We start from the raw sequence: 25,095 nt of genomic DNA on the forward strand, positions 1-25,095 counted from the left end.
GCATGTATATCATCCCAACAACTCAACTCATTTTTGTCTGTCATGTTAATTGAATCTCTCTCTCTCTCTCTCTCTCTCTCTCTCTCTCTCTCTCTCTCTCTCTCTCTCTCTCTCTCTCTCTCTCTCTCTCTCATCAATTTTATCCAGTACAACCTGACTCACTCTCATTTTTATTTTTTCTGGGATGAACTTTCTTTCCAACTCTTTCTTTCTCTGTTTTTACTCTACTTAATCAGCATTTCTCTCCCTTGCTCTTTGTGTTTTCTTCTAAGGTATTGTGGCGCGCCGCCCCCCTTCCTCTGTCTCTCGTTTTTCAGTACATTCCAATAGATAATCTCCCAGCAAAGTGTTTAAAGCAAATCTATAACAACCACCACTAAGTTAGTCATTCAAAATGTTGTTTATCAACTGCATATTCCTTCAAACCTTCATCTGCTCGGAACTGTCATATACTCACACCCTTAACTCATTAAAACCCTTCATGTACCGAAGACCTTCACTACCTGAAAATCTCAATACAACCCTTCAAACCTTTCCCCATAACCAGTCTTCATTCAACAGCGCCTTCATTAACCAAGACCCTTCACTCACCGCAATCCTTCACTGGCATCCTCCACTTACCCAGAACCTTCACGCAATCAAGTCTCTTCACAAGAAAAACAAGGAGGGAAAGAAGGCCCCAATATATATCCTTTTTAATTAACAAGTTCAGTCATTAAGTCATTTATCCCATTCATCCATCTCCCACTTCCAGTCATTGCTGATTAACTCAATATTTACACTATTATTCACCGTCACTCCATCAGACACTCTCAATGTCATTAATTAAGGCTTTCAATTATAGGGCATTCACTATTACAGCCTAAAATCTAACTGGATTCAGAGTGATTTTATGACGTTTGTTTATGATAAAAATGATAGAGTACGACAATGAAATTATATATATATATATATATATATATATATATATATATATATATATATATATATATATGTATGTATGTATGTATATGTACATATAAATTAATATGTATTTATGTATATCTATATATATAGACATGTATATACATGTATATATATGCATATATATGTATATATACATACATACATATTTTACAGTATATGTATGTATGTATGTATGTATTTATATTGTCACAAATTAAAGTCACCTCTCCCTCATGAAGCGCAATAATACACTGCACTAATGCAATTTATATTATTCTGTTAACATAAAAATAGGTACGTGAACAACACCTCTGCCTTAAAACACAGGTCATGGGAAAACATCGCCCCTTTCCTCACCTCTTAAAAATAATCTCTTAATTCTCCTCCTTGACCTAGTGACTGCTCGAGCCTCTCTTTCAGGTACCGCCTTCCGAGATGCCAAAGCCCTGCTGGAAGCATGGACGAGCTGGGAAAGGGTATAATTCCAAAAGAGAAAGCGCTCAGGCCCTAACAACAGAATCACCATGTGGCCGGGGCACATTGCATGGCACACCGCATGGTGAAAGCATGGAAGCATAGAAAACGGATTGCAAGACATGCAAGCACTGCCACCTAGGAGGAGAGAAATTGTAATCCGCTGAGGTTTTAAAAGAAGACGCCCAGGCGGCGCTCATCAGAAACGCCCGACCCTGGACTCCAGACACTTGTCCCTTGCCTCATCTGCTCCTCCAGCGCCCAGATTTCCCCACGTGGCTGTGTTGAGCAAAAGTCTTCCTTTGTGGTGAAGCCCAGTAATTCATGCCCTCCCTGCTGGCACTAAAGATGAGGTCCCCTGTCGCCTACAGTAAAGGTACTGTACCCAAAGTGAGGTTTTGAATCAGTCACGACCCTGTTATTCTCCTACTGAATTCATTTTCCTTTCTAAAGTGCAAAAATTTTTCTGATACCTGATTTGTTTAGAGCAGTGAGTAAATTATTCCGGTTCACGTTCATTCCAGTGTCTAGAATCGAGTTGGTTTGGCACCATAAGTGCAACCCCCTCGATTCCAGAATTCACTTCTTAAATCTGTGTGTAACCGATGCATTCTCGTTGCAGACGGAGTTGCTAGCTGTGGAATCATCTGTTCTCCCCTGTGCTTGGGCCGTCATTACCACCGCTGCCTCTCACCCAATGGTGTCCTACAAAGTGGATTTTTCCTTTACTGTTATTTCATAATTTACTGTAATCTTAGTTATTTGACAGGGATCTGTCCTCATCCTGTCTGGTTTTGCAAATTCCCCATTCTTCTGATCTAATTTGTTAATTTAAATATAAGTGATTTTTGTGAACTTTCAGTGTTTATCTAAACTTCCCCACCGAAGTAAAGCCTCAAGCTTGATCTTAATCTTTATGTTGATTACCTAAGTCTACACCTGCAGTCAGAGTCGAGTTTACGTGGTAAGTTCCCTATTCTTCCCCAGGTAAACATGTATATGTATATATATATATATATATGTATATATGTATATATATATATATATATATATATATATATATATATATATATATATATATATAGATATATATATGTTTATATATATAATAATTATATATATATTAATATAAAGAATAATCGACTTAATAAAAGAATAATCGACTTAATAACACACAATTGGAGTCGTCGTGAAAATTTATCTTTCATGTCTGAAATGAAATGGTTTTCCATTAAACACACAGCAGCCGAGTATCTAATGGACTAAACTAATGAGATTTGCTGGAAGTGAATAATACATCTAATGTGTAATTTTGTAAGAGACATATAGTCAATTCAAGTGTACTTAATAAGAACAAGTTTCATTTCATTTGAAATTACTTTCGAATATATTTTGACTTTTAATTCTTATGCCTTTTTTGAAATCAATTTTAACATGGATGAAAACAAGCAAATTTTTAGACCCGGCTACGATTCCATATGCCTAAACACCCTCACTATTTAGGGAATGGTCTTTATAAAAAAAAAAAAAGCTCTTAGCCACGTAAAATAAATCTAATCCTTCGGGCTAGCCTTAGGAGAGCTGTTAATCAGCTCAGTGGTCTGGTTAAACTAAGGTATACTTAACAAAACAAAAAACAAACAAACAAACAAAAAAATGGCAGAATCTTTCCCAAGATGGACGGACAAAAATTCGGACACAGTTTTTAGGTGTCACAAACCACCCGAATTCTCCCATGTAAGTTAGGTTACGATGTACCCAAGGAACTACGTTCTTACACGCCTTCCTTTGTCGTTTGTTAGCTGGTTGAGTTGGAATGCTCTTCCCTGGCGGAGGTTTGCAGCCATCAAACGGCCAAGGTTTCAATGGGGAAGTCTAGGACATGTTAAACTTAGTACTTGTTTTTTTTATTTTATTTTTTACAGGCCGAAGAAATGGAAAGAGGATGGAAGTAAGAAGATATGGGCTTAGACATTTGAAATTTGCTTTGTACCCGACGGAAGGATACAGCAATGAACAAACTGGGAGTAAGGATGGAATTCCAGACTTGCGGAATTACAGAAAGTTTCGTCTGTTTGTTACTGGGATAAATCAATTGCCCGTGAGAAGGCGAGTGCCAATGTGACAGTTTACTTCGTGTAAAATGTGGTTCCAGAAACAATGTAACATGGGTGTGAAGTTTGGGAATTTCGTCTTGTGAAGCAGGGGTCTCCAAACTTTTCAGTATGAGGGCCACAAGTAAAAAAAAAAATAAGCGTCCGTTTGATATTATTATTTCAAACCAAAGTAACACAATTCAAATATGAAAATGATAATTTAAGTATTATTATTATTTGGATGGATTTAGCGTATGCTTAATATTGTTACACCTACATTTATTAAACTTGCATTTATCTACTTTTTCAGTATTTTTGTAGTTTATCCCTATATAAGAAATTCACTCTGGTGAATTAACAATTCCTTCATATTTTCCCAACCTTGGCTTTCCTGGACAGCCGAAGTTCCTTGCCAACCTTCAGCATGTATCCTGCTACCTTCCTTGCTTTATCGTTATTGTGGCTCACAGTTATTTCATCCTACCAAGTGTCTTAGAGATTAGTATGAAACATACCGTGATTATTGCTATGCTATGATACATTATTTACTCACTGACTTTCTTCCATTTTTTTATGAAGCCAGATGTCCAAGCGTGTTCCTAATTTTTCCGTGATATTTAGACATCTTGAGAAAGCCGACTTTGGAACACAAACCTTAGGCCAAAGGCCAAGCACTGGGACCTATGAGGTCATTCAGCACAGCAAATAATGTCGAAACCATTGTTAGGAGAGGGTGGAAACAGGGTGTAAGAAAGAGAGGTATAGTAAGAGGAACGAAAGGGCTTGCAGCTCGAGGCAGAAGGGACGCTGAAAAGAACCCTAAGTAATGACTACAGTGCACCGCGTGAGGAGCGTTTTTTTTTTTAATCAAAGATGCCTAATCTTCCAATAGTGTGCAATGCATTCGAGTAAACTGGGCAACTTGAGATGAACAACGACACTTTTTTTTACTTCCTTACCAGATCATGTTGGATATATTTATGAATAGCAATTAATCCGATACTTTACAAGACTAATTTCTTACAAAAAAAAAAAAAAAAAAAACTGGGCATCGCACATTGTGACAGATTTTCTTGTCTTCTGGGGAAACAAAAAGTCACCGTGGGTTCTTAGTGATTATTCGTGTGTTTATTTGAAAAGCGCGATATGAAATAAAGTTGCAACGGAGGAAATGAAGAAGAGGAATAGATGTGATGGTTCAGCCGATTAAAAAGCAATGCACGGGAAAGCAGCATTTTTGATAACCCAAACTTGTCAGCTTTGTCCGTCCCATAAGTATGCTTGTGAAATATTTGTTCCTGTGAGGCACAGGGAAGCAGGGAGGAAGATGATGTCAATTTGTGAACATTGTGGTGAATCGAAATATTGACCCGTTGTCAGGAAAAGGGGTCAATCAATGCTTGAGGGCGAAGAATTAAAAATATCCGCAGATAGTAGTTTGTTTGTTTGTGCTGGGATTAAACAATAAAAACGACCAGTACTCTTTGTAGAGTGCCGTCAACATCAATTTACCTTATATTTGCTTAATGGCATCATCATAAATAAAATACAAAAGAAAAAAAAATGAAAAAAATTGTCTGAAAATATCAATTGGACTATCTTTCTTATATCCCCAAAAATAATTCTTACATTATAAAACATTTTCTGTATTATACATAAAAAAATAATAAAACCATTAGGTAACATTTTGAGCATCATAAATCAAGCATTCAAACATGTCCAAAATCATTAATTGGTTATGTATGCAGTAACTACTTAAGAATTATGAAATTAAATCATACCTGCTGGGGAGGTTACTGCCATACATACTCTTCATGGCATGTGTTAAGGGTCGTTACAGGCATCCCTTTGGCTCCTACCTACACCAACTTCTTAACTTCCTCGGTTCCTGTCTCCCACCTTGTTGTCCAACCTCTCTGATAATTACTTCCTACTGTGCCCGTTGGGTATTCCCACTGGGCCTCACCTACAGATTCTGTACCACCATTTATTCTTTTTTTTTTTTTTGTTCCTATCACCATCTTGTTGTCCGACCACCCTACTTCCCATAAGCACTGAATGGCTGATAACGTCCCAGTTGCTCGGTTTATAGATTGAAGTTCCCGATTCAGTCTCTCGGCTGCTCGGTTAGATGTGAATGTAGCAGGACTCATCCTAATATTCGAGTTCAGTTCTACCTGGTCCAGCAATAGCCATATTGAATGTGGATTGTTTAGAACTGAACCACAAGTAATTTTGGGAATTATTTTGTCGTCATGAAACGTAATTAGTAACAGGGTATGGGATACGAGGTAATTAAGATGGGGTTAATTATTTTGCCATAGGACATACACAAAGTTATGGGAATCACATGTCGTAAAGCATATGGAATAAAAATCGTTTGCAATAAAATTTGTATTATTTCGGTTCAGCAAAATCAATTTTGTGATTTGCTTTTCGAAATGTGGCTATGGGCTGATGCTGCGTTGTACTCGTGCACTAATGAGCAAGAAGACAAGATACAATAATAAATGGAAGCTTAAGAGAACAACTGCTAAATTTAACATTTCCTAAGCATTTAGTCATCTTCTAGAAGCGCCTTTGCAAAGAAGTTTCTGAGAAATCGAAAATTCAATAGCTGAGAAAATTATCCTTTACCTAAACTTTCCTGCTAATATAGATATGATTCCACATTACTACTACTTCCTCTTAGCTTAATCCATAGTCGGGGTCGCTGTTTTTGATGAGCCTTTTTGAAGGTGCTTCTAACAGTCATTGAACTCCCCATTTAATTTTTGGAAGGTGTTCAACGGACAGGGGCCCTTCCTAACTCCAGCCCTCCCTCAGCAGGGGGTGACCTCGTAAGGGGGGGGGGTGTTAGTGCCGTCAGTGCACCTTACGGGGTGCAGTGTAGACATTACTAAAGGTTCTTTGCAGCCTTCCTTCGACACCTAGCCGCAACCCCTTTCATTCCTTTTACTGTACCTCCATTCACATTATCTTTCTTCATATTGCTATCAAATATATCATAGTGCAACTGCGAGGTTTTCCTCCTGTTACACCTTTCAGGCCTACCTACCTCTTATTTTCATTTCCGGCGCTGAATAACCTTATAGGTCCCAGTGCTTGGCCTTTGTCCTAAACTCTATATTCCATTCCATTCCACTGAGCAGGGGGTGGGGAAATTTTTGCATTAATATTGATATACAAAAACCAGAGGAAAAATTGGATTGACGTAGCTTTAAAATAGATACTAAGGCCTTGATGGAAACTAGAATAAGTCACTAGAACACCAAAAAGCTAATGATAAAGCTGCGTCATCAGACATAACTCCACTGATGTTTAAATTTCCATATGTGAGAGAAACATTACTCTGTCCCGATTGATGGTAAATATGTTGCCATTGGTGTGGTGATGACGAAGAAATTGAGTAAACATCGCTGGGAGACAAAAGCACTGGTTTCTCTAAAATGGCAGAAATACTGATACTACGTCCACTGTGGTTTGCTACTACATCCATTTCTCTTAGTGTATCTCCGAAGGAGTTTTGTATCTTTAAATGCACAGCTGTATAGTATCCATACATGTTATTACCACTACTCAAAATAGTGGTTTCAACGCAACCCACCAGAATATGCCTGCTAATTGTCACACCTCTTAGAAGATCGTACACAGGGGTAGATGCGCTTAGAAGATCATACATAGGGGCAGACATGCTTAAATGATTGTACACAAGAGTAGATCTGGGATTTAAGAATTGGATGTCGCATTCCTCATAGCTTGGATAATTAGAGACTGTTATGGCAGGAACAAATTCTAGTCGTCGTCATCCGGTTCGGTCCACTTAAAAGGATACCTCGTGTGCTTTTTAGAACAAAATCGTTGTAGTCCATCTTCGTCTTTTTTTTTAAAAAACGCATTACGATTAATAATGGTGGGTTTTTCAATTACATGATTCACGCTTCTGAAAGAGATTGGGCGAAGCTGACTGTAGGAGGCCCTCGTCTCTCTGTTGGGACTGCAAACGACAGGCAGAGAGATACTTCCAACACGCCTGATGTTCATCATGATGGCGTTGCTCTCCTCTGGTTTCAGCACTCCGGATGGCATCACGTGATCCACAAAGTCGTCCAGAGTCATTGTCAGGAACCGGATGTGGGGCAGCAATGTTTCGATCTCCTGACGAAGGCCTTTGGGCCCTTCAGTGGAAGTTGAGGAGTTGTCTGCTTGTAGTTTTCCCCTGGAAGATATGATATATTAAAATGAAGTATATATGGCACACCGAAGTCCTTGTAAAAATAAAAAGTACCTGAATGTATAATATGTTGGGACAAATCAAAACCATACACTAATGCAATCATCGAAAGGGAGAGTAGGTCTATCTGCTTGGTCTTAACTGTATTAAGAGTTTCTTTCTTTGCTCTGTACAGATACTCTGCTATGATTCTTTCTCATCGCATGCATGAAATAAACGCAGAACCCTTCAAAGTTTGATATTACAGTACTTGCAACCAAGACATTCTCTAACAAAAAATATAGATGTTCACGATCCAAGTAGTTTCAAGACTTTTGTGTCTTCATTCTATTCACAGAAGAGGATTAAAAGTAACGAGCTTCAGCAAGATACTAAAAGACATCACGGATTCAATATTGAAACTGAAAATGCAGTATACAAAAATTCCTTTAGGAAAGTATAAAAGGATTTGCATCTCAAATTACCATTGCAAGAGTCCTTTGAAAACAGCAACCTCTGATTCGACAGGCAGCTTCTGCTGCAGAAGATCCTCCATGCACTGCGGTGAGAGTTGGCCAACGCGTGTTGGAAACAGGATCTGGCGTGAATCGTTCACAACCTAAGACACGTAGGGAAGCACTACAAGTTGTAATAACGCATTAACTGAATATTCATATATTCACCTAACACAAAGGGCAATGTATTATGCATGCAGTCATAAATGAATTTGCAATATCTTTCATTCTTATGTAAATGAATTTACATTATCTGTCAACCACACAAGGCTACAAAATATTTCTAACTTTATCCATCAATGAATAACGCTATCATGAATAATTTCTTTGCTTTTCAATAAAGTTGATTCGTTAAAATGAACCTGAAATTATGATTTGCTCTCAAACTATTTTCGACTTAATGCATGCACCAAAAGACCATATGGACACAGAATGTCAAAAAATAAATAAGAAACTGTTCCATTAACTTACTTTCCTACACTTCTGCTTTAGCTTCGAGTCCTCATACAGAAACGACATTTCATACAACAAGGCCAAGTTGTTTAGGTCTACATGTGACTGTAGGTACTGTCGGGATAAATAGGACTGATTGAGTTTTACGAAATTCAGGCTATAAAGCCAAGAACTGGGGCACTTTCAGCCATTCAGTGCTGAAGACGAGTGAATTGGGGTAGTTGAACAGCTAGGTACAGAGCTCCAGTAAGTAATGGAGATGAGGTACAAGGATCTAAGGGTGGAGCTCAGAGAAACCCCCACAGCTGCAACGAAGAATTAATAGTTAAGAGACGTTGGACAGCAAGACTGAAGAAAGAAAGCTGATATGGAGGTACAGTAAGGACTTAAAAAGTGGGTGCAGCTAGGGGGTGAATAGACACTGTAAACACTTTTTATTAATGCTTACAGTATACCACTTGTGATGCACTAACAGTACTACCCCTTTAAGTGGTGCATGCACACGATTGACGAGATGATAAGATAATGAAAAATCTCTATATCTCATTCACTCTGTTGAAATGTGGATGATTCTTGTGTTGAAAAAACTTCAGCAACATTAGGTATGTTATAAACCTAAACATGAAGCCCATCCACAGATTCTTCACCCTTATATTGAACACACTTTTCTGCCGTCCTAAATAACGAGGCTCTTCTTTTCCAGTGCCTCTTCTATACCATCTCTCCAGCACTATTTGTCTTCCTTTCCTCACTCCTCCTAACAACTCAGAATCATGCATTCTTGTTGCCTTGAAATTGTCATCCATTTTCCCCACACGACCAAAAAAGCTTGATCTATCCTTTTACATATGACTCACCATACTAATACTGCATGCCCAAATTTTTCAGTCTTCATGCCACCTAGCTCAAAATAATCTCAAAAGCCCGTTTTGTTTTCGTTTTTGTTTTTTAGTAACATTCACACCACCACCCAAACCTTTCAGTTAAATTTAAAATTAAAGTGGTCTCAAAGCTGCCTTTATACATTCCCACCTTGACATTAATAACCATCTAAGCTTCCTCTCAAACATTTGCTCACTCCTTCCTACAATTCTTATTTATCCTATTCTAAGACTCGCCTCTTCTATCAACTTACCATCATCCTTTGCATTCCCAAAATACCTGTATAAATCAAATGCTTCCATCTGCCTTACATATATGTCTACATTTACTGCTCCATCTTCCTGGTTGCCTTAACCATGATCTTCCATACATTACTGTCAACTTCCAGACTCTCTAGTTACTGCATATATTTTCCCTGTCCCAAGCCAGTGCTGCATCATCAGTAAACATCAGCCCCTCGCACTTCACTCACAATCCATTTTCTTACCTTTCAGCTAAGCTCATACATCTTATATGTCTTCTGGGTTCTCAGTCTTGTAAAGACATTAAACAGCATGGAGACACCGTACACCTTTGTTTCACAAGAGCCTCTTCCATCTACTCATTCTATCAGATGCTTTGCTTTCAGTATAAAACTTGAAATTGCCCTCAATATCTTATCTCCTTCACTATACATCTTTCACACTCCCTCTCTAATGGTTCTTATGTAAGCTTTCCCAGTTTCAAGAATGCCATATACTGTACAGCTTTTCCCTTTAGATTCAAACTTCTCACATAATCATTTCATATCACAGTCTCCACACCCGTCTCCCTTATGTAAATCCATCTTATAGTACACATTTACTGGTATAGGAATGGAATACAGAGTTTTGGACAAAGGCCAAGTGCTGGGACCTATAAGGTCATTCAGCGGTGGAAGGGAAATTGAGAGTAGGTAGGTTTGAAAGTTGTAACAGGAAGAAAACCTCGCAGCTGCACCATGAAACAATTGTTAGGAGAGGGTGGACAGCAAGAGGGAAGAGAGATTACATGAATGGAGGTACAGTAAAAGGAATGAAAGGGGTTGCAGCTGGGGGCCAAAGGGACGCTGAAAAGAACCTTTAGTAATGCCTACAGTGCACCCCATGAGGTGCATTGACAGCACTAACCCCATATAGGGATTTCTACTGGTGTAAAAGTCATGTAAGACCTTAAAATTCCTAAGTCAACAGGATTGCTTAATCTCTAAGCCATTTCTTCAAAACCTTCTCCTTAACCATACATACCTTTCACAACAAGGTGAGCTACTCAATTACAGTTTCATGTACCACATACCTTACTTGTAATTCCACCAGCTCCTGTTGTCTTTCCACTTAATCTCGCAAGTACCCTCCTTATGTCCTTAACAGTTGGCTAAACACTCAAATTTATGCTAAACCCTTCTACTTCTGCGTCATTCAACTCTGCCTCTTTTCTATCCTCGTCATTCAAAAATTGTTAAAAAAAACTCACTCCTAGAACTGCCTTCACTTTAGAGAGTATTATTCCACAAGCAACATCTCAGGAGATCCACGTGTTCATAAAACTCTGAGGATTTGCTGATCCCTAGAACAAATTTTTATTCTCCATAAAACTCTGCCACACACTTAACAACCTATTTTCATTACCTGCCTTCTTTTTCTCTCTCATTGATTGTTGACTACCCTGTCAATCCTCCTCTATTTCATGTACATGTTCCTCACTTATGCAAATTTACAGCTCAACTAGCCTCTCTTTTCTGTTACTAAACCTTTCATTTTCTTACGCCACCATTTACTGTTTTTATCTGCTTTTTCGCCTTCTGACCACGTGACTGCATACTGCAAGAGCCAGAAGAAAATAAGAGGCAAGAATACCTGGCACTTTCGTGTATTGATTCCTTTTCTTCAGGGTACTGAGTACTAGACTTTGGGTTCTGCAATAAGGGTTGGATCAACCCATCTCCACATGACAGCTGAGAGCTAAGTTTGTAACAAGTGGTTAATTATGCTACCTTTCTCATTTTTTTTTACACTTTCAATTATTAAGCCACAAATAACCATTTACAATGAATTCACTTGACCAAAGGAAGATACAGTATTAACATTGAAAAGAAATTATATATTAATGCAGAAATATATATCGTGAGATATAAAAGTTGACTTCTACTCTGCTGTGCGTATTTCAGTTCATTTTCAGTTCTGTGCTGAGAATCCAGGGGTAGTTAAGTGATGAGTTCATGACTTGTGGCCATCTAAGACAGTTCGGTCACTGATTTACATGTAAAAGCGACTTTCTTACATTTTGACTCACTAGGCAGCAAATACACACTAATATTAAATTTACTTTAAACTGGGAACACCTTGAGGCTTAACCCCAAATGGACTTAATATGACAAATGAGTCTACCCTGGCCAGGCTTGAAAACCATGCCTTTTTTAGTTTGATACAGGGATGCCAGTGACTTATTAATTCAGCTTTCAAGACAGACATTGGGTGACTTAGATTCGGCTGTAAAAGAAATATGCACAGCCGAATCTAAGTCACCAAATGTCTCTCTTGAAAGCTGAGTTAATAAGTCACTGGCATCCCTGTATCAAACTAAAAAAGGCATGGTTTTCAAGCCTGGCCAGGGTAGACTCATTTGTCATATTAAGTCCATTTGGGCTTAAGCCTCAAGGTGTTCCCAGTTTAAAGTAAATTTAATATTAGTGTGTATTTGCTGCCTAGTGAGTCAAAACAAAGAAAGTCGCTTTATGTAAATCAGTGACCGAACTGTCTTAGATGGCCACAAGTCATGAACTCATCACTTAACTACCCCTGGATTCTCAGCACAGAACTGAAAATGAACTGAAATACACACAGTAGAGTAGAAGTCAACTTTTATATCTCATGATATTTATTTCTGCATTAAACCACAAATACCAGTTGATGTCAAATTTTGGGGGAAATAACTTACAACCATAGAAATTAATAAATGAGGTGGGCATCTACCCTGGCCAGGAATTCGGGATTTGATACAGATATGACGATAACTTATACATTCACCTATCAAGAGATGGAGAGATATAAGTTGAATTCACCTGAACAGTAGTTATGCTGATCAGGTTCAGGTTCTGCACTAGAAATCAAAATCAACCCATCTCCGCTGTGATAGTTCAGTACTATGTTTGTAACATATGATTTATAATAGTCATGTCATGCATTCACAAGATACTTTTCTATACGTTCAACAGCAACAAAACCCCTTAATATTGTATTCTCTTCACCATGTGATCAACTTGCACCTGAGGGAATCATACATGATAAATACATCTACCCTGGCCAGGATTTGAATCTGTGCCCTTACGGGTTTGATAAAACCATGAGACTTGCTTATCCTTTCAACTATCAAGGGAGATATAATTTGATTTCGACTCTGCTTATGAATTCAGGTTCTGTGCGTAGCAATGAAGCCAGCCCACATTCGCTAAGATAGCATAGTGCCAAGTTTGTAACACAAGGCTGGTTTATAAGAGTTTTACAGACAATTCATGTGACCTTTCTATGATAAAAGTAAAGTGAAATCAGTATTAAAGGGTATTTGGCTTAATAAAAGAACCATGGGACTTTAAAATTTCCACCTTAATTGCTTCACATACTTATGAAGAGGACTCACCAGCATCACACCAAGCATTCTCCCTTTCACCATTATCTTCTACGCACTTGCGTCACCTATCATGATACATGCATTGTATCTAATGGGTTTCACTACACTGACAGTTCATTTCAATACTCTGAATGTGAATTTTCAACAGCACAAAAGAAAAGCCATACCTGAGAGCAAACAGAACAAAGGGAACTCATCTGGTATTTGCTTGCAAGCTTGTACACCATGACTGCCATCTCAATGTCGGGCAGAGATGCATTTCCTTTGTAAATGTATCCCATAAGGAAAGTAAATGCCTCTGGTGGATCTTCAGGAAGTGTGAGGTCTCCTTTTTCTGCCATGGGACCATAGAACATTGCTTCAAATACTGGTGAGCTCATGGCTAGTATGAGTCGATGTACCTTTTTGCATGGCAAGGAGAAGATTGGAAAATGAGCAAGAATATAACAATTAGTTTCTTTGAGACATCAAGGTGAGTATTCGAAGACTGGAAAAAAATGAAGGTGCCCATATGTTTATTCGAGTAAGCTGATCATTCATTGACTTGCAAAAAGAAAAAAAAATGGTTTTGGTATGAAGCGTGCTTTCAATGAAAAGGACATAAAACTTCAAACTCAAATTTTTTAAGTGACTGGTATACTTTCTAGGTAAAAAAAAACAAAGGTACATTTGAAGTATCCTCTGGTATATGTACTAGAACAGCTGTAAACTGACTAGCAAAGAGGATATCCCGGCGGAGATTGGAAGAGAGGTGGGTTACCCACACTCTCTTCACGCACATCATCCAACATTGTGGGGTGGCTGAGGAAAAATACAAAATACTCTTAAAATTTTGTGATTCGTTCCTACATGGTTACAAACTCTACACCTTTCATATATGGGGACTTACCCTATAGGTGGATGAGTACCCACCAGGAAAGCCAGTCATCCTATTTCTCGCAACCCAGAGATGAAGGATCAACACTACTCCCTAAATGACAGAGAAAAAAGGCTGCAGGGTCCAAAGCCTGTCGGAGTTGCCGTAGGGCAGAAACTTTGTAGAAGCAAACATGGGAGAACAGAACCAATTCTGAGGAAAAATATCCATTGGTCAGCAGCTTTTCATAGTTAATAATGATTAAAGGGTTCAGGATGAAATTTACCATGTCTCTCATTCCCCTTGTTACAGAAGAGGTACAGGTTTTTGTAGTGCGCTTAGCTCGAACTCATTTGGTCCAGTTTGCACTTAAGCTGGAATGCTCTCAGATATAAAATGAAAGAAAGGAAAGGGAAAATAACCATACTCAATATGCACTCCCAAAACATATTATCAAGCCTAGGTACTCGAATGCCAACAGAGTGCCGGGTCTCGGACCTGGTAATCACATAATTTGTTGAACAGCCACCACTGGTCCCAAAGAGAAGGGCATTGAGGGACTTGTAGGCAAAATCCCTCGGCTAGAATAAGGTAAACAGTTCTTTTTAAAGGTGAGAGAATGGCTCACACCTCTGACATTGTGAGCTCTCGGACAATTGAAAGCCTCAACTTCTCTAAGAGGAACTAGTACACCATAAGTAATGATCTCACAAAGCAATATTAAAGCTAAGCCAAACCTTCCATAGACACAATAAAAAACATATCTGTAGCTTCCTCATCATCAAATGATGGATGAACTGGGTTGTAAGATGGAGATTACTCCTGCCTAGATGTGAAAGCACCAGGGAGGGGAGAGAAGATGGTCACGGTGAAGGGGGGGGGGGTAGAAAAGATTTGTAAGGATTAGGCGTCACTTCTGGTGTAGATGTTCACTCTAAGGATAGAGAGCCTTTCCTCGTCATTCTTCTCCTCCTACCATAATGCTCCCACTGAGAGGGAAAAATCAGGCTGCACATTCATCATGTATGCACTCCCTACCTCACATGATGTACATACTGAATGCCACTCTACTGCAATGGGAGACATGAGCCTGTTACATGGTCTGTCATGCCATGAACCTCACAGCAGCATAGGCCCTGTTTGTTCTCCACGAGAAAAAAAAATGGACTAAACACAAACACAAAAATCACAACACACAAAGGCACAAACAGTGTCAGGACACACCTAAAACAAAGGTAGGATGAGGGCACTCATCCACACAGCAAACAGCAATGCAATTCTACCAAACATGAGCACCTTACAGGAGGTCCATCGCATGTGCTGAAGGTTATTCCATATTTAAAAAGTGTAGAGTTCGTAACGCCTTTGGAACAAAGTATGTTTTAGCTAGGGTACAGATTTGATGACTCTCACAAAAAAATTAATTTATTTTCCAGTATGATGATGAGGTGTGGATTTGGTCATTAGTGAAAAATAAACGAACAAACGCACACGGGCACTAGGCTCCAGCAAATGTCTCATCTGGACTTTTAAATGCTGAAATTCAATTTGTGGTTACAGGTTATATACAGTGATATGGCCTAGGATTAACTGACCTCACTAGTAAAGATTTTGCTAAGCTAAGCACTGTAAAATAAGATGTCTGTAAAAACCATACGCTGATTTTGATAACAGATGTACCAATCTGATAAAGCACAAAAACGTATTGAATGGTACACCTCAAACTATGCAGCATTCTCATTCTTTGTCTGCTGCTGGCCCTGTCAACATTCTTAACTCTGTAATCATTTCCTTGTCGGGAAGGAGCCGAATGTGTTTGTCAGATCCATTCCAGAGATTATATCTCAACAGGATGATTGCTGGGTGGTGTGGCTAGGATCCCACTAAATGCCATAGAATCACCACTATATGACAGTATGCCCTACATCTCTCAAATCAAGGTTAAAACTACTGAATGAGTTTTACAATATTCTGTTTGCAAATGTGAATGGTTAAATTTTAGGCTAGGATTCTCGGCTGGTTAGTAATGGAAAAGGTTCTTGAATGGCTAAGGTTAAGTTAGGATAGGAATACGATTCAGTACCTGAAAAAGCAGTGTTCAGTGATTTGAGGCTTACCTTTAAGGTTTGGATTCTATACAAACAGTGAATACTAGATAAATGTTCTAAAGTGAATGCAAATGGTAAGTTATGCGATTCCTACTGCCCAATAGTTAATGACCTCTAGCAACAGAAAGGTACCAAAAAAGCACTTAAACTATGTGCGAGTGGAAATATCTGTTCTTCAAAGTGACTGGAGGGAAACTATAACCATGAGGTCGCCAACAAATAAGAGCAAACCTTGATTTCGTTGAAATCGGCATAATAAGGCTAGAGTGAGGAATGGCTCGAGAGCCACTAAGAGGCGGTACAGAGACGTGCAATGGGTGACCAAGGTGCCCGCCCACCCTCTTTTTGATTGTAATTTAGATTGTCGTCTTATTGTAGAACCACAAAAAGTCATCTAATGCCCACGGGTGTTTTACTGACAACCACCATTTGACCAAGTCACTTGACGGCAGTTTCATTTTGTCGCATTAAAAAATTTTCAAGGCCTGTAAGGATATAACTGATGTATCAGTGCAAAACTTCAGCACCAAATAACAACGTTCACTTTCATAGGTGTATAGATAGATGGATATGTTAACAGACATAATAGTGATACAATAAAAATTTCAAATTTCAAAATAAAACACCAAGACTTGCTGAACTGAATGTGCACGGGTGTGCAACAGAAGAAATATATGAGAGCAGAATTACGGAGAGATGGTTGGACGTTTGAGCGTTTAGCGAGACAAAAATGAAAACGCAGTGTGTGAAGGAAAAGAAAAGGCCAAAGACTGATCGTGTCTGGGGTCGCTGACATGTGTAGAGCTGGAAATGGTTAGCACTTGCAGTGTCATGAAGATCAGGTGAAAGCTGCAGGATTTGGTACATTATTATGTGGAATGGAAAAGAATGCGTCAAAGAGAATGCTTTTGGGAGGGTCTGAATCCGTGTCTGACTTGGTCTGGAAAACATGAAAAGGTGGTTGTGCTTTGTGGTGTGAACGCAACAGTCAAAAAGGAAAATTAAAATTCACCATGCTCGTGTGATGCAATGTCAGGACATAGAAACATCTGGAATGAGCCACAACACTCCCAAAATTTCTCTGGTCACTTATTGTACCATGACCCCAATTTAAGAAAAAGTCTATTGTTTGTGTATTATCGCATAAAAACATTCAGCAAGTACCAATAAAACTCACTGTCAGGTGATAAGATTATAATTTATCAATGTTTCTCAAGGCATAAACAAGTTATCTTATCTAGATTAGACTATATATATATATATATATATATATATATATATATATATATATATATATATATATATATATATATATATATATATATATATATATATGTGTGTGTGTGTGTGTATGTGTGTTACATAAATGTATTTGCTTCATGCATGCATATACATATTTATGTGTATATAATAACACCTTTCTTGCACATACCTTCAGAGATAGCTTGTCACTGGGAAAGGTAATGGTGAGATCCGATAATTCGGCATGATCGTACAGGGATGATAATCGCTCTAACGGGTGACTCAAACCCTCTTGCCAGGGGGCGGTCTTCCTTGGGGAACGAGACATTTGAGCTTTCCTGTGGAAAATATAGCAACTGAAATTAATTAACGCTCAGCCATGGCCCTCATTATCAATATGATTATTGTGGTTAAATATGGGGTTATAATGGGCTAACCAAGCGTTTACAATGGAAAATACTAACTCACCAGAACCACAATAATTTATAAGACAAACCATACTTCGAAATTCTAGGATAGTTGGTGTTGCCTCACAGCATTCGAATAGGTTTCGATACGATGCTCTATAGGTTCTTATTTTTGTTTTAACGGAACAATATAACACAATACAGAGAAAGACAACAATACTGTATATAAAAAGGTATACTAGATGAATTACAGGCGAGATATTTACCGAAAGAATATCTCTTTTATGTTTTAATGCCTTAGAGCTCCAGGGGACGCCACGCTTAGTACCAGGCCCCTCGGGGATTAGAGTGAAACATAAAACAAAAGACGGTAAATTTCTTGGATTATTTCTATAAATTTCTCAAGTTATCTCACCTGCAATGCATCTTATACACCCTTTTCTGTATTGATCAATCAAAAAAAAAAATTCCATTAATAAACAGTATCTCGTTGCTCAGCCCTTCCTTAGATTTACCAACAACTTTAACTGTCGCCACGGTTGAATAAGGATAAAGTCTCTATCAAAATGGAACGCCATGACACGCGAACAAACGAACGCAACCCCGCTCCACTGCCGAGTTGTTACTCTTCAAAGAATTTTGTGTATAATACAATTAACGTCGGTGCTGTATACGAGTATAATGATTAATGAGACTGACACACACACACACACACACACACACATATATATATATATATATATATATATATATATATATATATATATATATATATATATATATATATATAAACCTACAGGTCAGTATATGTAATTCTAATTAATAACCACAATGACAACCTCAACTTCTCGATTTCTTCTCACTTAGAAAACGCTAGTCACTACTGATATAATCGTAAGATCTGATAACTGAACATATCCCCTTGCATACATTATAATATTTTCGGTTAGTCACGGCTTAGCTACCAGGGATATAATAAATATCTATCAAAAATGGACACGAACTGCGTGACCTTGATTACATGCGAGATACATTATCATTCTACTTTAGGCCTATTCGGACATGCGACCCAGAATAACTAAAGAGTGGGGTCTTCATTAACCCTCAATTTGTAACAGTTAGGCCTATTCAGAATAACTGAAGAGGGGTCTTTCATTAACCCTCAATTTGTAATAGGCCTATTCGGACATGTGACCCAGAATAACTGAAGAGGGGTCTTTCATTAACCCTCAGCTTGTAATAGTTAGGCCTATTCGAACATGTGACCCAGAATAACTGAAGAGGGGTCTTTCATTAACCCTCAATTTGTAATAGTTAGGCCTATTCGGACATGTGACCCAGAATAACTGAAGAGTGTGGTCTTCATTAACCCTCAATTTGCAATAGTTAGGCTTATTCGGACATGCGACCCAGAATAACTGAAGAGGGGTCTTTCATTAACCCTCAGTTTGTAATAGTTAGGCCTATTCGGACATGTGACCCAGAACAACTGAAGAGGGGTCGTTAATTAACCCTCAATTTGTATTAGGCCTATTCGGACATGTGACCCAGAATAACTGAAGAGTGGGGTCTTCATTAACCCTCAATTTGTAATAGTTAGGCTTATTCGGACATGCGACCCGGAATAACTGGAGAGGTGGTCCTTTGATTAACCCTCAATTAGTACCGTACTTACAATAAACGGGACTCAACAGCAAGACGGCTTCAAATGTACGTCCCAGCAGTGGTAACTTGTAAGATATGATTAACGAGGGAGATATGATTGACGATGTCAATCGGTCTACAGCAAGAGCACAAGTGAACTCGCGCTTTCCGAGTTACTGCAACTGCAAGAGTAGAATTACCATAGTACCAGGCAACCCCGAGTCGTACTGAACATGTCAGCCTTGCGGTCGGTAGGCACTGATCTTTCGTCTCTCTTTGGGCTGTAATTCATACTGATCGGATACTTACGAAAGGAACGTCTGACGAACGAATTGTATAAGCAATACCTAAGGAATGCTGAAGCATTCTTTAGACCTTGCATAGACGAAAACAGTACGAAAGACAAACGATGACGGGGAACGCACTTTCACCTCCGTATCTCAAATTATCAGGCAGACAATCTGTTGTTAAATAGCTTCAAGATTAAATCGCGGTTGTGATAAGGAAAATGATGGAGATGTAAATATATAAGAAAATAAATACCAATAATTTGGAAATTGTTCTTAGAATATCTAAGGGAAGTCTTCATGGATTGCCGTCGAATTTTAATTATCATTTAGTTATTATCAACGTTTGATTAAGGAATAAAATTTTCCGGTCCGTTATATTTTTTATGGTTTTGTGTCAACGGAATTTCTCAGTGACATCTTCATTTCGCGCTTAGGACGCATGCCGTATGTAGAAAGTGTATTATTATTATTATTATTATTATTATTATTATTATTATTATTATTATTTTTATTATTATTATTATTATTATTATTATTATTATTATTATTATTATTATTATTAAAGTTTTCAAAATTCCATCAAAATAACACGAATCTACAACTGGAGAAATAAAATCCATAAGAGGACGATTGTAATATATCACAAAGTTAAGATGACAATCACAGTTAGTGCTTTGGGGAGCCTGTCCATCTCCATCTTTTATTATTATTATTATTATTATTATTATTATTATTATTATTATTATTATTATTATTATTATTATTATTATTATTATTATCCAAGCGTTCCTAAGGAAAAGCAATCTTCCGCAGATCAGTATGCATGGGCCTGGATACGCGACTTAGGCCTAAAGCCAGCAGGCAAATTTCATAAGCACAGGATGGTAAGACCAACTTTCGTCTGGTCATTGTGAAGAAGAAATACAACAGCTGGGTCCCTTTCGCCTACAAAAAGGAAAGAAGAATATGAAAAAAGAGAGGACGTTCAATTCAGACGGGTTTTCATTTGAGGAATTTCATCTTCTCTGCCGTTGTAAATAGAAATAAATAGAAAAAGATTTCCACAAAAATTCACAGAGGAAGAGATCGCCACGAACTAGAAGCAAACAGCGCCCTAGATTATCAGGGTGCGGTCGGAGGAAATTGATCATCAGAAATAGAAGAAAACACTACAAAAAAGCAGTGGTAATGTTTTTATTAACAGGAAGGAAAAAAAAAGAGAAAATTACCAAAACAAATAAAAACAAAAAATATTGGGAAACAACTCGAGAGAAATTCAGGAGAAATCGTCAGAAACTCTACAGCTGTGTCTACACAGTCAATCACTGAAGAAGTTCTTGAAACTCGAGGGAAATAAATTTCACCTGAAATTCCCAGAAGCTCAAGGTCAGTAAATCTACAGAAGTTCTAGGGAAACAAAAGGAACTCCCCAGAAATTCAAGATAAATAAATCTACAGAAATTCTAGGGAAACAAGAAATTCCCAGAAATTCAAGGTCAATAAATCTACAGATATTCTAGGGAAACAGAGGAAATCCCCAGAAACTTTAGAAAACAAGGGAGGCGATTATCATTAAATTATGTTATCAAGACAACATTAGCTCCAGAAACAATAGATGACTGGCCGACTAAGTGACTGATTTATGTAGATTAGTCGGTGTCAGGTTGGAGAACAGAACATAGAATTTAGGCCAAAGGCCAAATGCTGGGACCTATGAGGTCATTCAGCGCTGAAAGGGAAACTGACAGTAGAAAGGTGTAGCAGGCGGAAAACCTCGCAGTTGCGCTATGCAACCATTGTTAGGAGAGGCTGGATAGGAAGATGGAAGAAAGAGAATATGGATGGAGGGACAGTCAAAGGAATCAGAGGGGTTGCAGCTAGGGCGTCGAAGGGGCACTGCAAAGACCCCTAAGTAATGCCTACAGTGCACCGCGTGAGGCGCACTGACGGAACTTACGGAAGTGTCAGGCTGGAGAACATTTGGCAGCGATTAGAAAAATGCTTACGATTACTACCGATAGCAAAGACTGAAATTTGCTGGCGCCTGAGAAGCTGCGTTGGCTGCTTTAACGGTCAACTAACAGCGCCAAAGTGTGAGAAGGACGCCAGACTGTGGTCAGCAGTTAGTACTACAGCAGTTTGCTCGAGGGCTACTCTGTTTGTATAAGGAATAAAGCAGTGAATGAAGAAGTTGGTAAATGTATAATGAAAAAGTGGGTGAATAATGGTGGCTACACTGTGTCGTCACTTAATGTGAGACGAATCTGTGTTGTCATGTTCTGCTGACCACGCTTCAGAGAGAGAGAGAGAGAGAGAGAGAGAGAGAGAGAGAGAGAGAGAGAGAGACAGGAGGAGAAAAGGCAGAGGGAAGCTGGAAGATATACAATATATATATAGATATACATACAGTATATATGTATATATATATATATATATATATATATATATGTGTGTGTGTGTGTGTGTGTGTGTGTGAACTGATTTACATAGAAATTAATGTTTGAGACATAACGGAAAATCTGCTAGTTGTTTGTGCACATTTGTGATCAGAGAGTAACGAATAGAGACTGCCGATTCGTCGAACGCCATATGATCGTTGGGGTTTGGCGTGGGCAATTAAACGAGTGCCATACATCGAAGACCCTTATTGGTTCCTTTCGACTATAAGAGTCCAATTAGCTGAGGTCTATGACCCAAGCAAGTTCAGTTTGAAAAGTTAATGATCAGTAGGGGATTAGCGGTCGACGGATTGGAGCGCGTCTGCAAGACAGTGATTGACGCGTGTCACCTCAGAGTACCTTCCGACTATAATTGCCTAATTAAGGAGCATATTATTAGCAACAAGGCCCTGTGTAACTATTAAGGAAAATACACGTGTTAATTGTATCTTCCCCGTTTCATTTGTACTGGTAGAACCTTTATATGACCGAGAATCAGGTCATTATATATATATATATATATATATATATATATATATATATATATGATATATATATATATATATATGACTGCGCATGTTTGTGAGTGTGACCCGGTCATTGGGGTGGATGGGATGGGGCAAGTCAGCTCAACTCCACGCTGGTCCCAAGCCTGGATGAACAGTGGGGGTTAGAGGTCAGCAAGGGCTTCCTTCGGTAAAGCATCTGCCAAAACCAGTTATGAAAACAGTCGTTCAGGACAGAAACAGCCGGAATAGGCTCATTAAAAACGGTACTTCCAACTAAGAATGAAGCTGAGAGGAAGACTTTATTTATAAATCCTGCCTCAGGACTCTGACTATCATTCAAGCACAATAATAGTCTGACTCTTTTATTTATACGGATATACCGTTGGTTTCCTCCTTCAAAGTTATGAGTTGTTACTTAGGTAAGCAATGAACATTCAGGTTAAGGAAAGTTTTTACTGAAATATGTCTGGGAAAAGTTTTTATACTTTCATTCATCATCTCTTACAATACCTAACACCTTGCGAACCAGTTGACTAACTTAGGCGTCTGACCAGAGCAGCGCTACTGGTAGCAGCAGCAGCAAAAGTAATAGTCGCAGTTGTGGTAGTAGAACAACTTCACTCCTTCCACAGACAACCTGACATATTCTCTCTCTCTCTCTCTCTCTCTCTCTCTCTCTCTCTCTCTCTCTCTCTGTGCATTCGTTTAATGGGCGTAACAAGGGTTTGGGCACTTAGCACTTAAAGGCTCCTCCTTATCCCGCCTCTTTCATAATAAAGAAATGTATTATTTTGTTTCCCTGAAGTTATCAAGAACGAGTTCATTCTGGATGCAGAATGTATATGACAAAGCATATTGAAATGCTAGCTAGTCTCGCTTTGAGAGACTATGTAAAACATTACAGAATAGAATAGAATATAAAATTTGGGCCAAAAGCCAGGCGTTGGGATCTATGAGGTCATTCAGCACTGAAAAGGAAAATGATAGTAAAAAGGTTGAAAGGTGTAACAGGAGGAAAACCTCGCAGTCGCACTATGAAAAATTTGTTATGAGAGGGTGGAAAGTAAAATGGAAGAAAGAAAATACGAACGGAGGTACAGTAAAAGGAATGGAAGGGGGTTGCAGCTAAGGGCCGAACCTTAAGTAAAGCCTACAGTGCATTCATAATAAACATTTTTGAATTCAACGTGCGATGCCAAGAGCAAAAACGAAGAATTCCGTCGTTTAAAATTATCAAAATGACTTAGTTCCAAACAAAGTGTTTCTCAGTCTGAGCGAACTGAATGAGTCTCGTTGAGAATGGGTCTGAACGCAGCCATAGGCCGATGTTCGCCCTACCCTCCTTACGAGATATTAAGGGGATGTTCCAGTAAAACGCATATTCCTCTATCGACGAGGATTCACTAAAATGCAGAATACTATCCTATCTTTTGTTGTGAACTCTTATTGCCGGTGAATCCGAACTAAAACAGAAATTCCAAAATGATCAAGGGATTCGAACTCAAAAATAAAATGAAGTGGACTTCACCGACAAGGCGGCCAAACACACAGACTCGGGTCAAACCAACTTTACAGCACCTTTTTGTTAGTTATGGCGATATAAAGATTATATTTCTAATCATGCTTTACAAATTTTGGAAGTTCAAATTTTGGAAGTTCAAGGGAAGTGAACATGGAAAATGTAAAGCAATAGTTCAGTCTTTACTTACATTATTTCTAAGTTCTTTGACTGCTGTTGCTTTTCAAAATATTTTGGAAATATTGGTTGTGGTATCTATATATTCAGAATTAATTTAAAGGATTACAAATTGAGCATAAAAGCTATGCATATATAGATTAGTTGACCGACTAGTTTCATTTTATATGTAAAAGTATTTTCACAAAATACTGCGGCTGGCAATTCTTTTCGAACTTACTACTCAGCTGCTTCGAACTTAGTATTATTTTAGAAACAAGTCTCGAATATTTTGTTCGAGTATAGATTTCTCTTTGACTTTGGTTTCACAAACATTGTCATTACTATTCATAGCATTTTGCTTTTGTATAAAGATTCATTTCGATAAACGGACCACGACGAAAGCATGAATTAATGATAAAGCTTGCTTTGCTATAATAATATTATACAATAATATTATAATGATGATAACAGCAGTCTCTTTCCCTACCAATATAGATATTGAAAACATACCGATGCATGTGCAAGTAATAATGATAGCTACAGTCAAAAGTATCCTCTACCTATCAGTTCAAATAAAACCATAAATCTTTTCCGCGTTCTTTGGTCCCTAACATGGAACTGCGCAAAAATTGGGCATTTTATCATAATATTTAACAAAAAAAATAGTCTGGAAGAGGAAGATTGAGCGTACAGAGACAGA

At 38.3% G+C, this 25,095-nt stretch overlaps 1 protein-coding gene across 1 annotated transcript in view; it reads right to left on the bottom strand.

Annotated features, from left to right (window-relative positions):
• Nucleotides 1-5,809: 5,809 nt before the first annotated feature.
• Nucleotides 5,810-25,095, bottom strand: part of LOC136851562 (BTB/POZ domain-containing protein 3-like) — a 26,075-nt gene continuing 6,789 nt past the window's right edge. Inside the window, exons 2-6 of the mRNA XM_067125822.1 lie at nt 17,620-17,767; nt 13,391-13,624; nt 8,715-8,810; nt 8,214-8,347; nt 5,810-7,734 (exon numbers count right to left, since the gene is read on the bottom strand). Of these exons, the coding sequence (XP_066981923.1) occupies nt 7,311-7,734; nt 8,214-8,347; nt 8,715-8,810; nt 13,391-13,624; nt 17,620-17,757 (1,026 nt within the window). The 5' untranslated portion in view covers nt 17,758-17,767 and the 3' untranslated portion in view covers nt 5,810-7,310. The remainder of the gene's footprint in view (nt 7,735-8,213; nt 8,348-8,714; nt 8,811-13,390; nt 13,625-17,619; nt 17,768-25,095) is intronic.

This window comes from Macrobrachium rosenbergii, chromosome 23, assembly GCF_040412425.1.
Source record: "Macrobrachium rosenbergii isolate ZJJX-2024 chromosome 23, ASM4041242v1, whole genome shotgun sequence".
NCBI classification, from domain to species: domain Eukaryota; kingdom Metazoa; phylum Arthropoda; class Malacostraca; order Decapoda; family Palaemonidae; genus Macrobrachium; species Macrobrachium rosenbergii.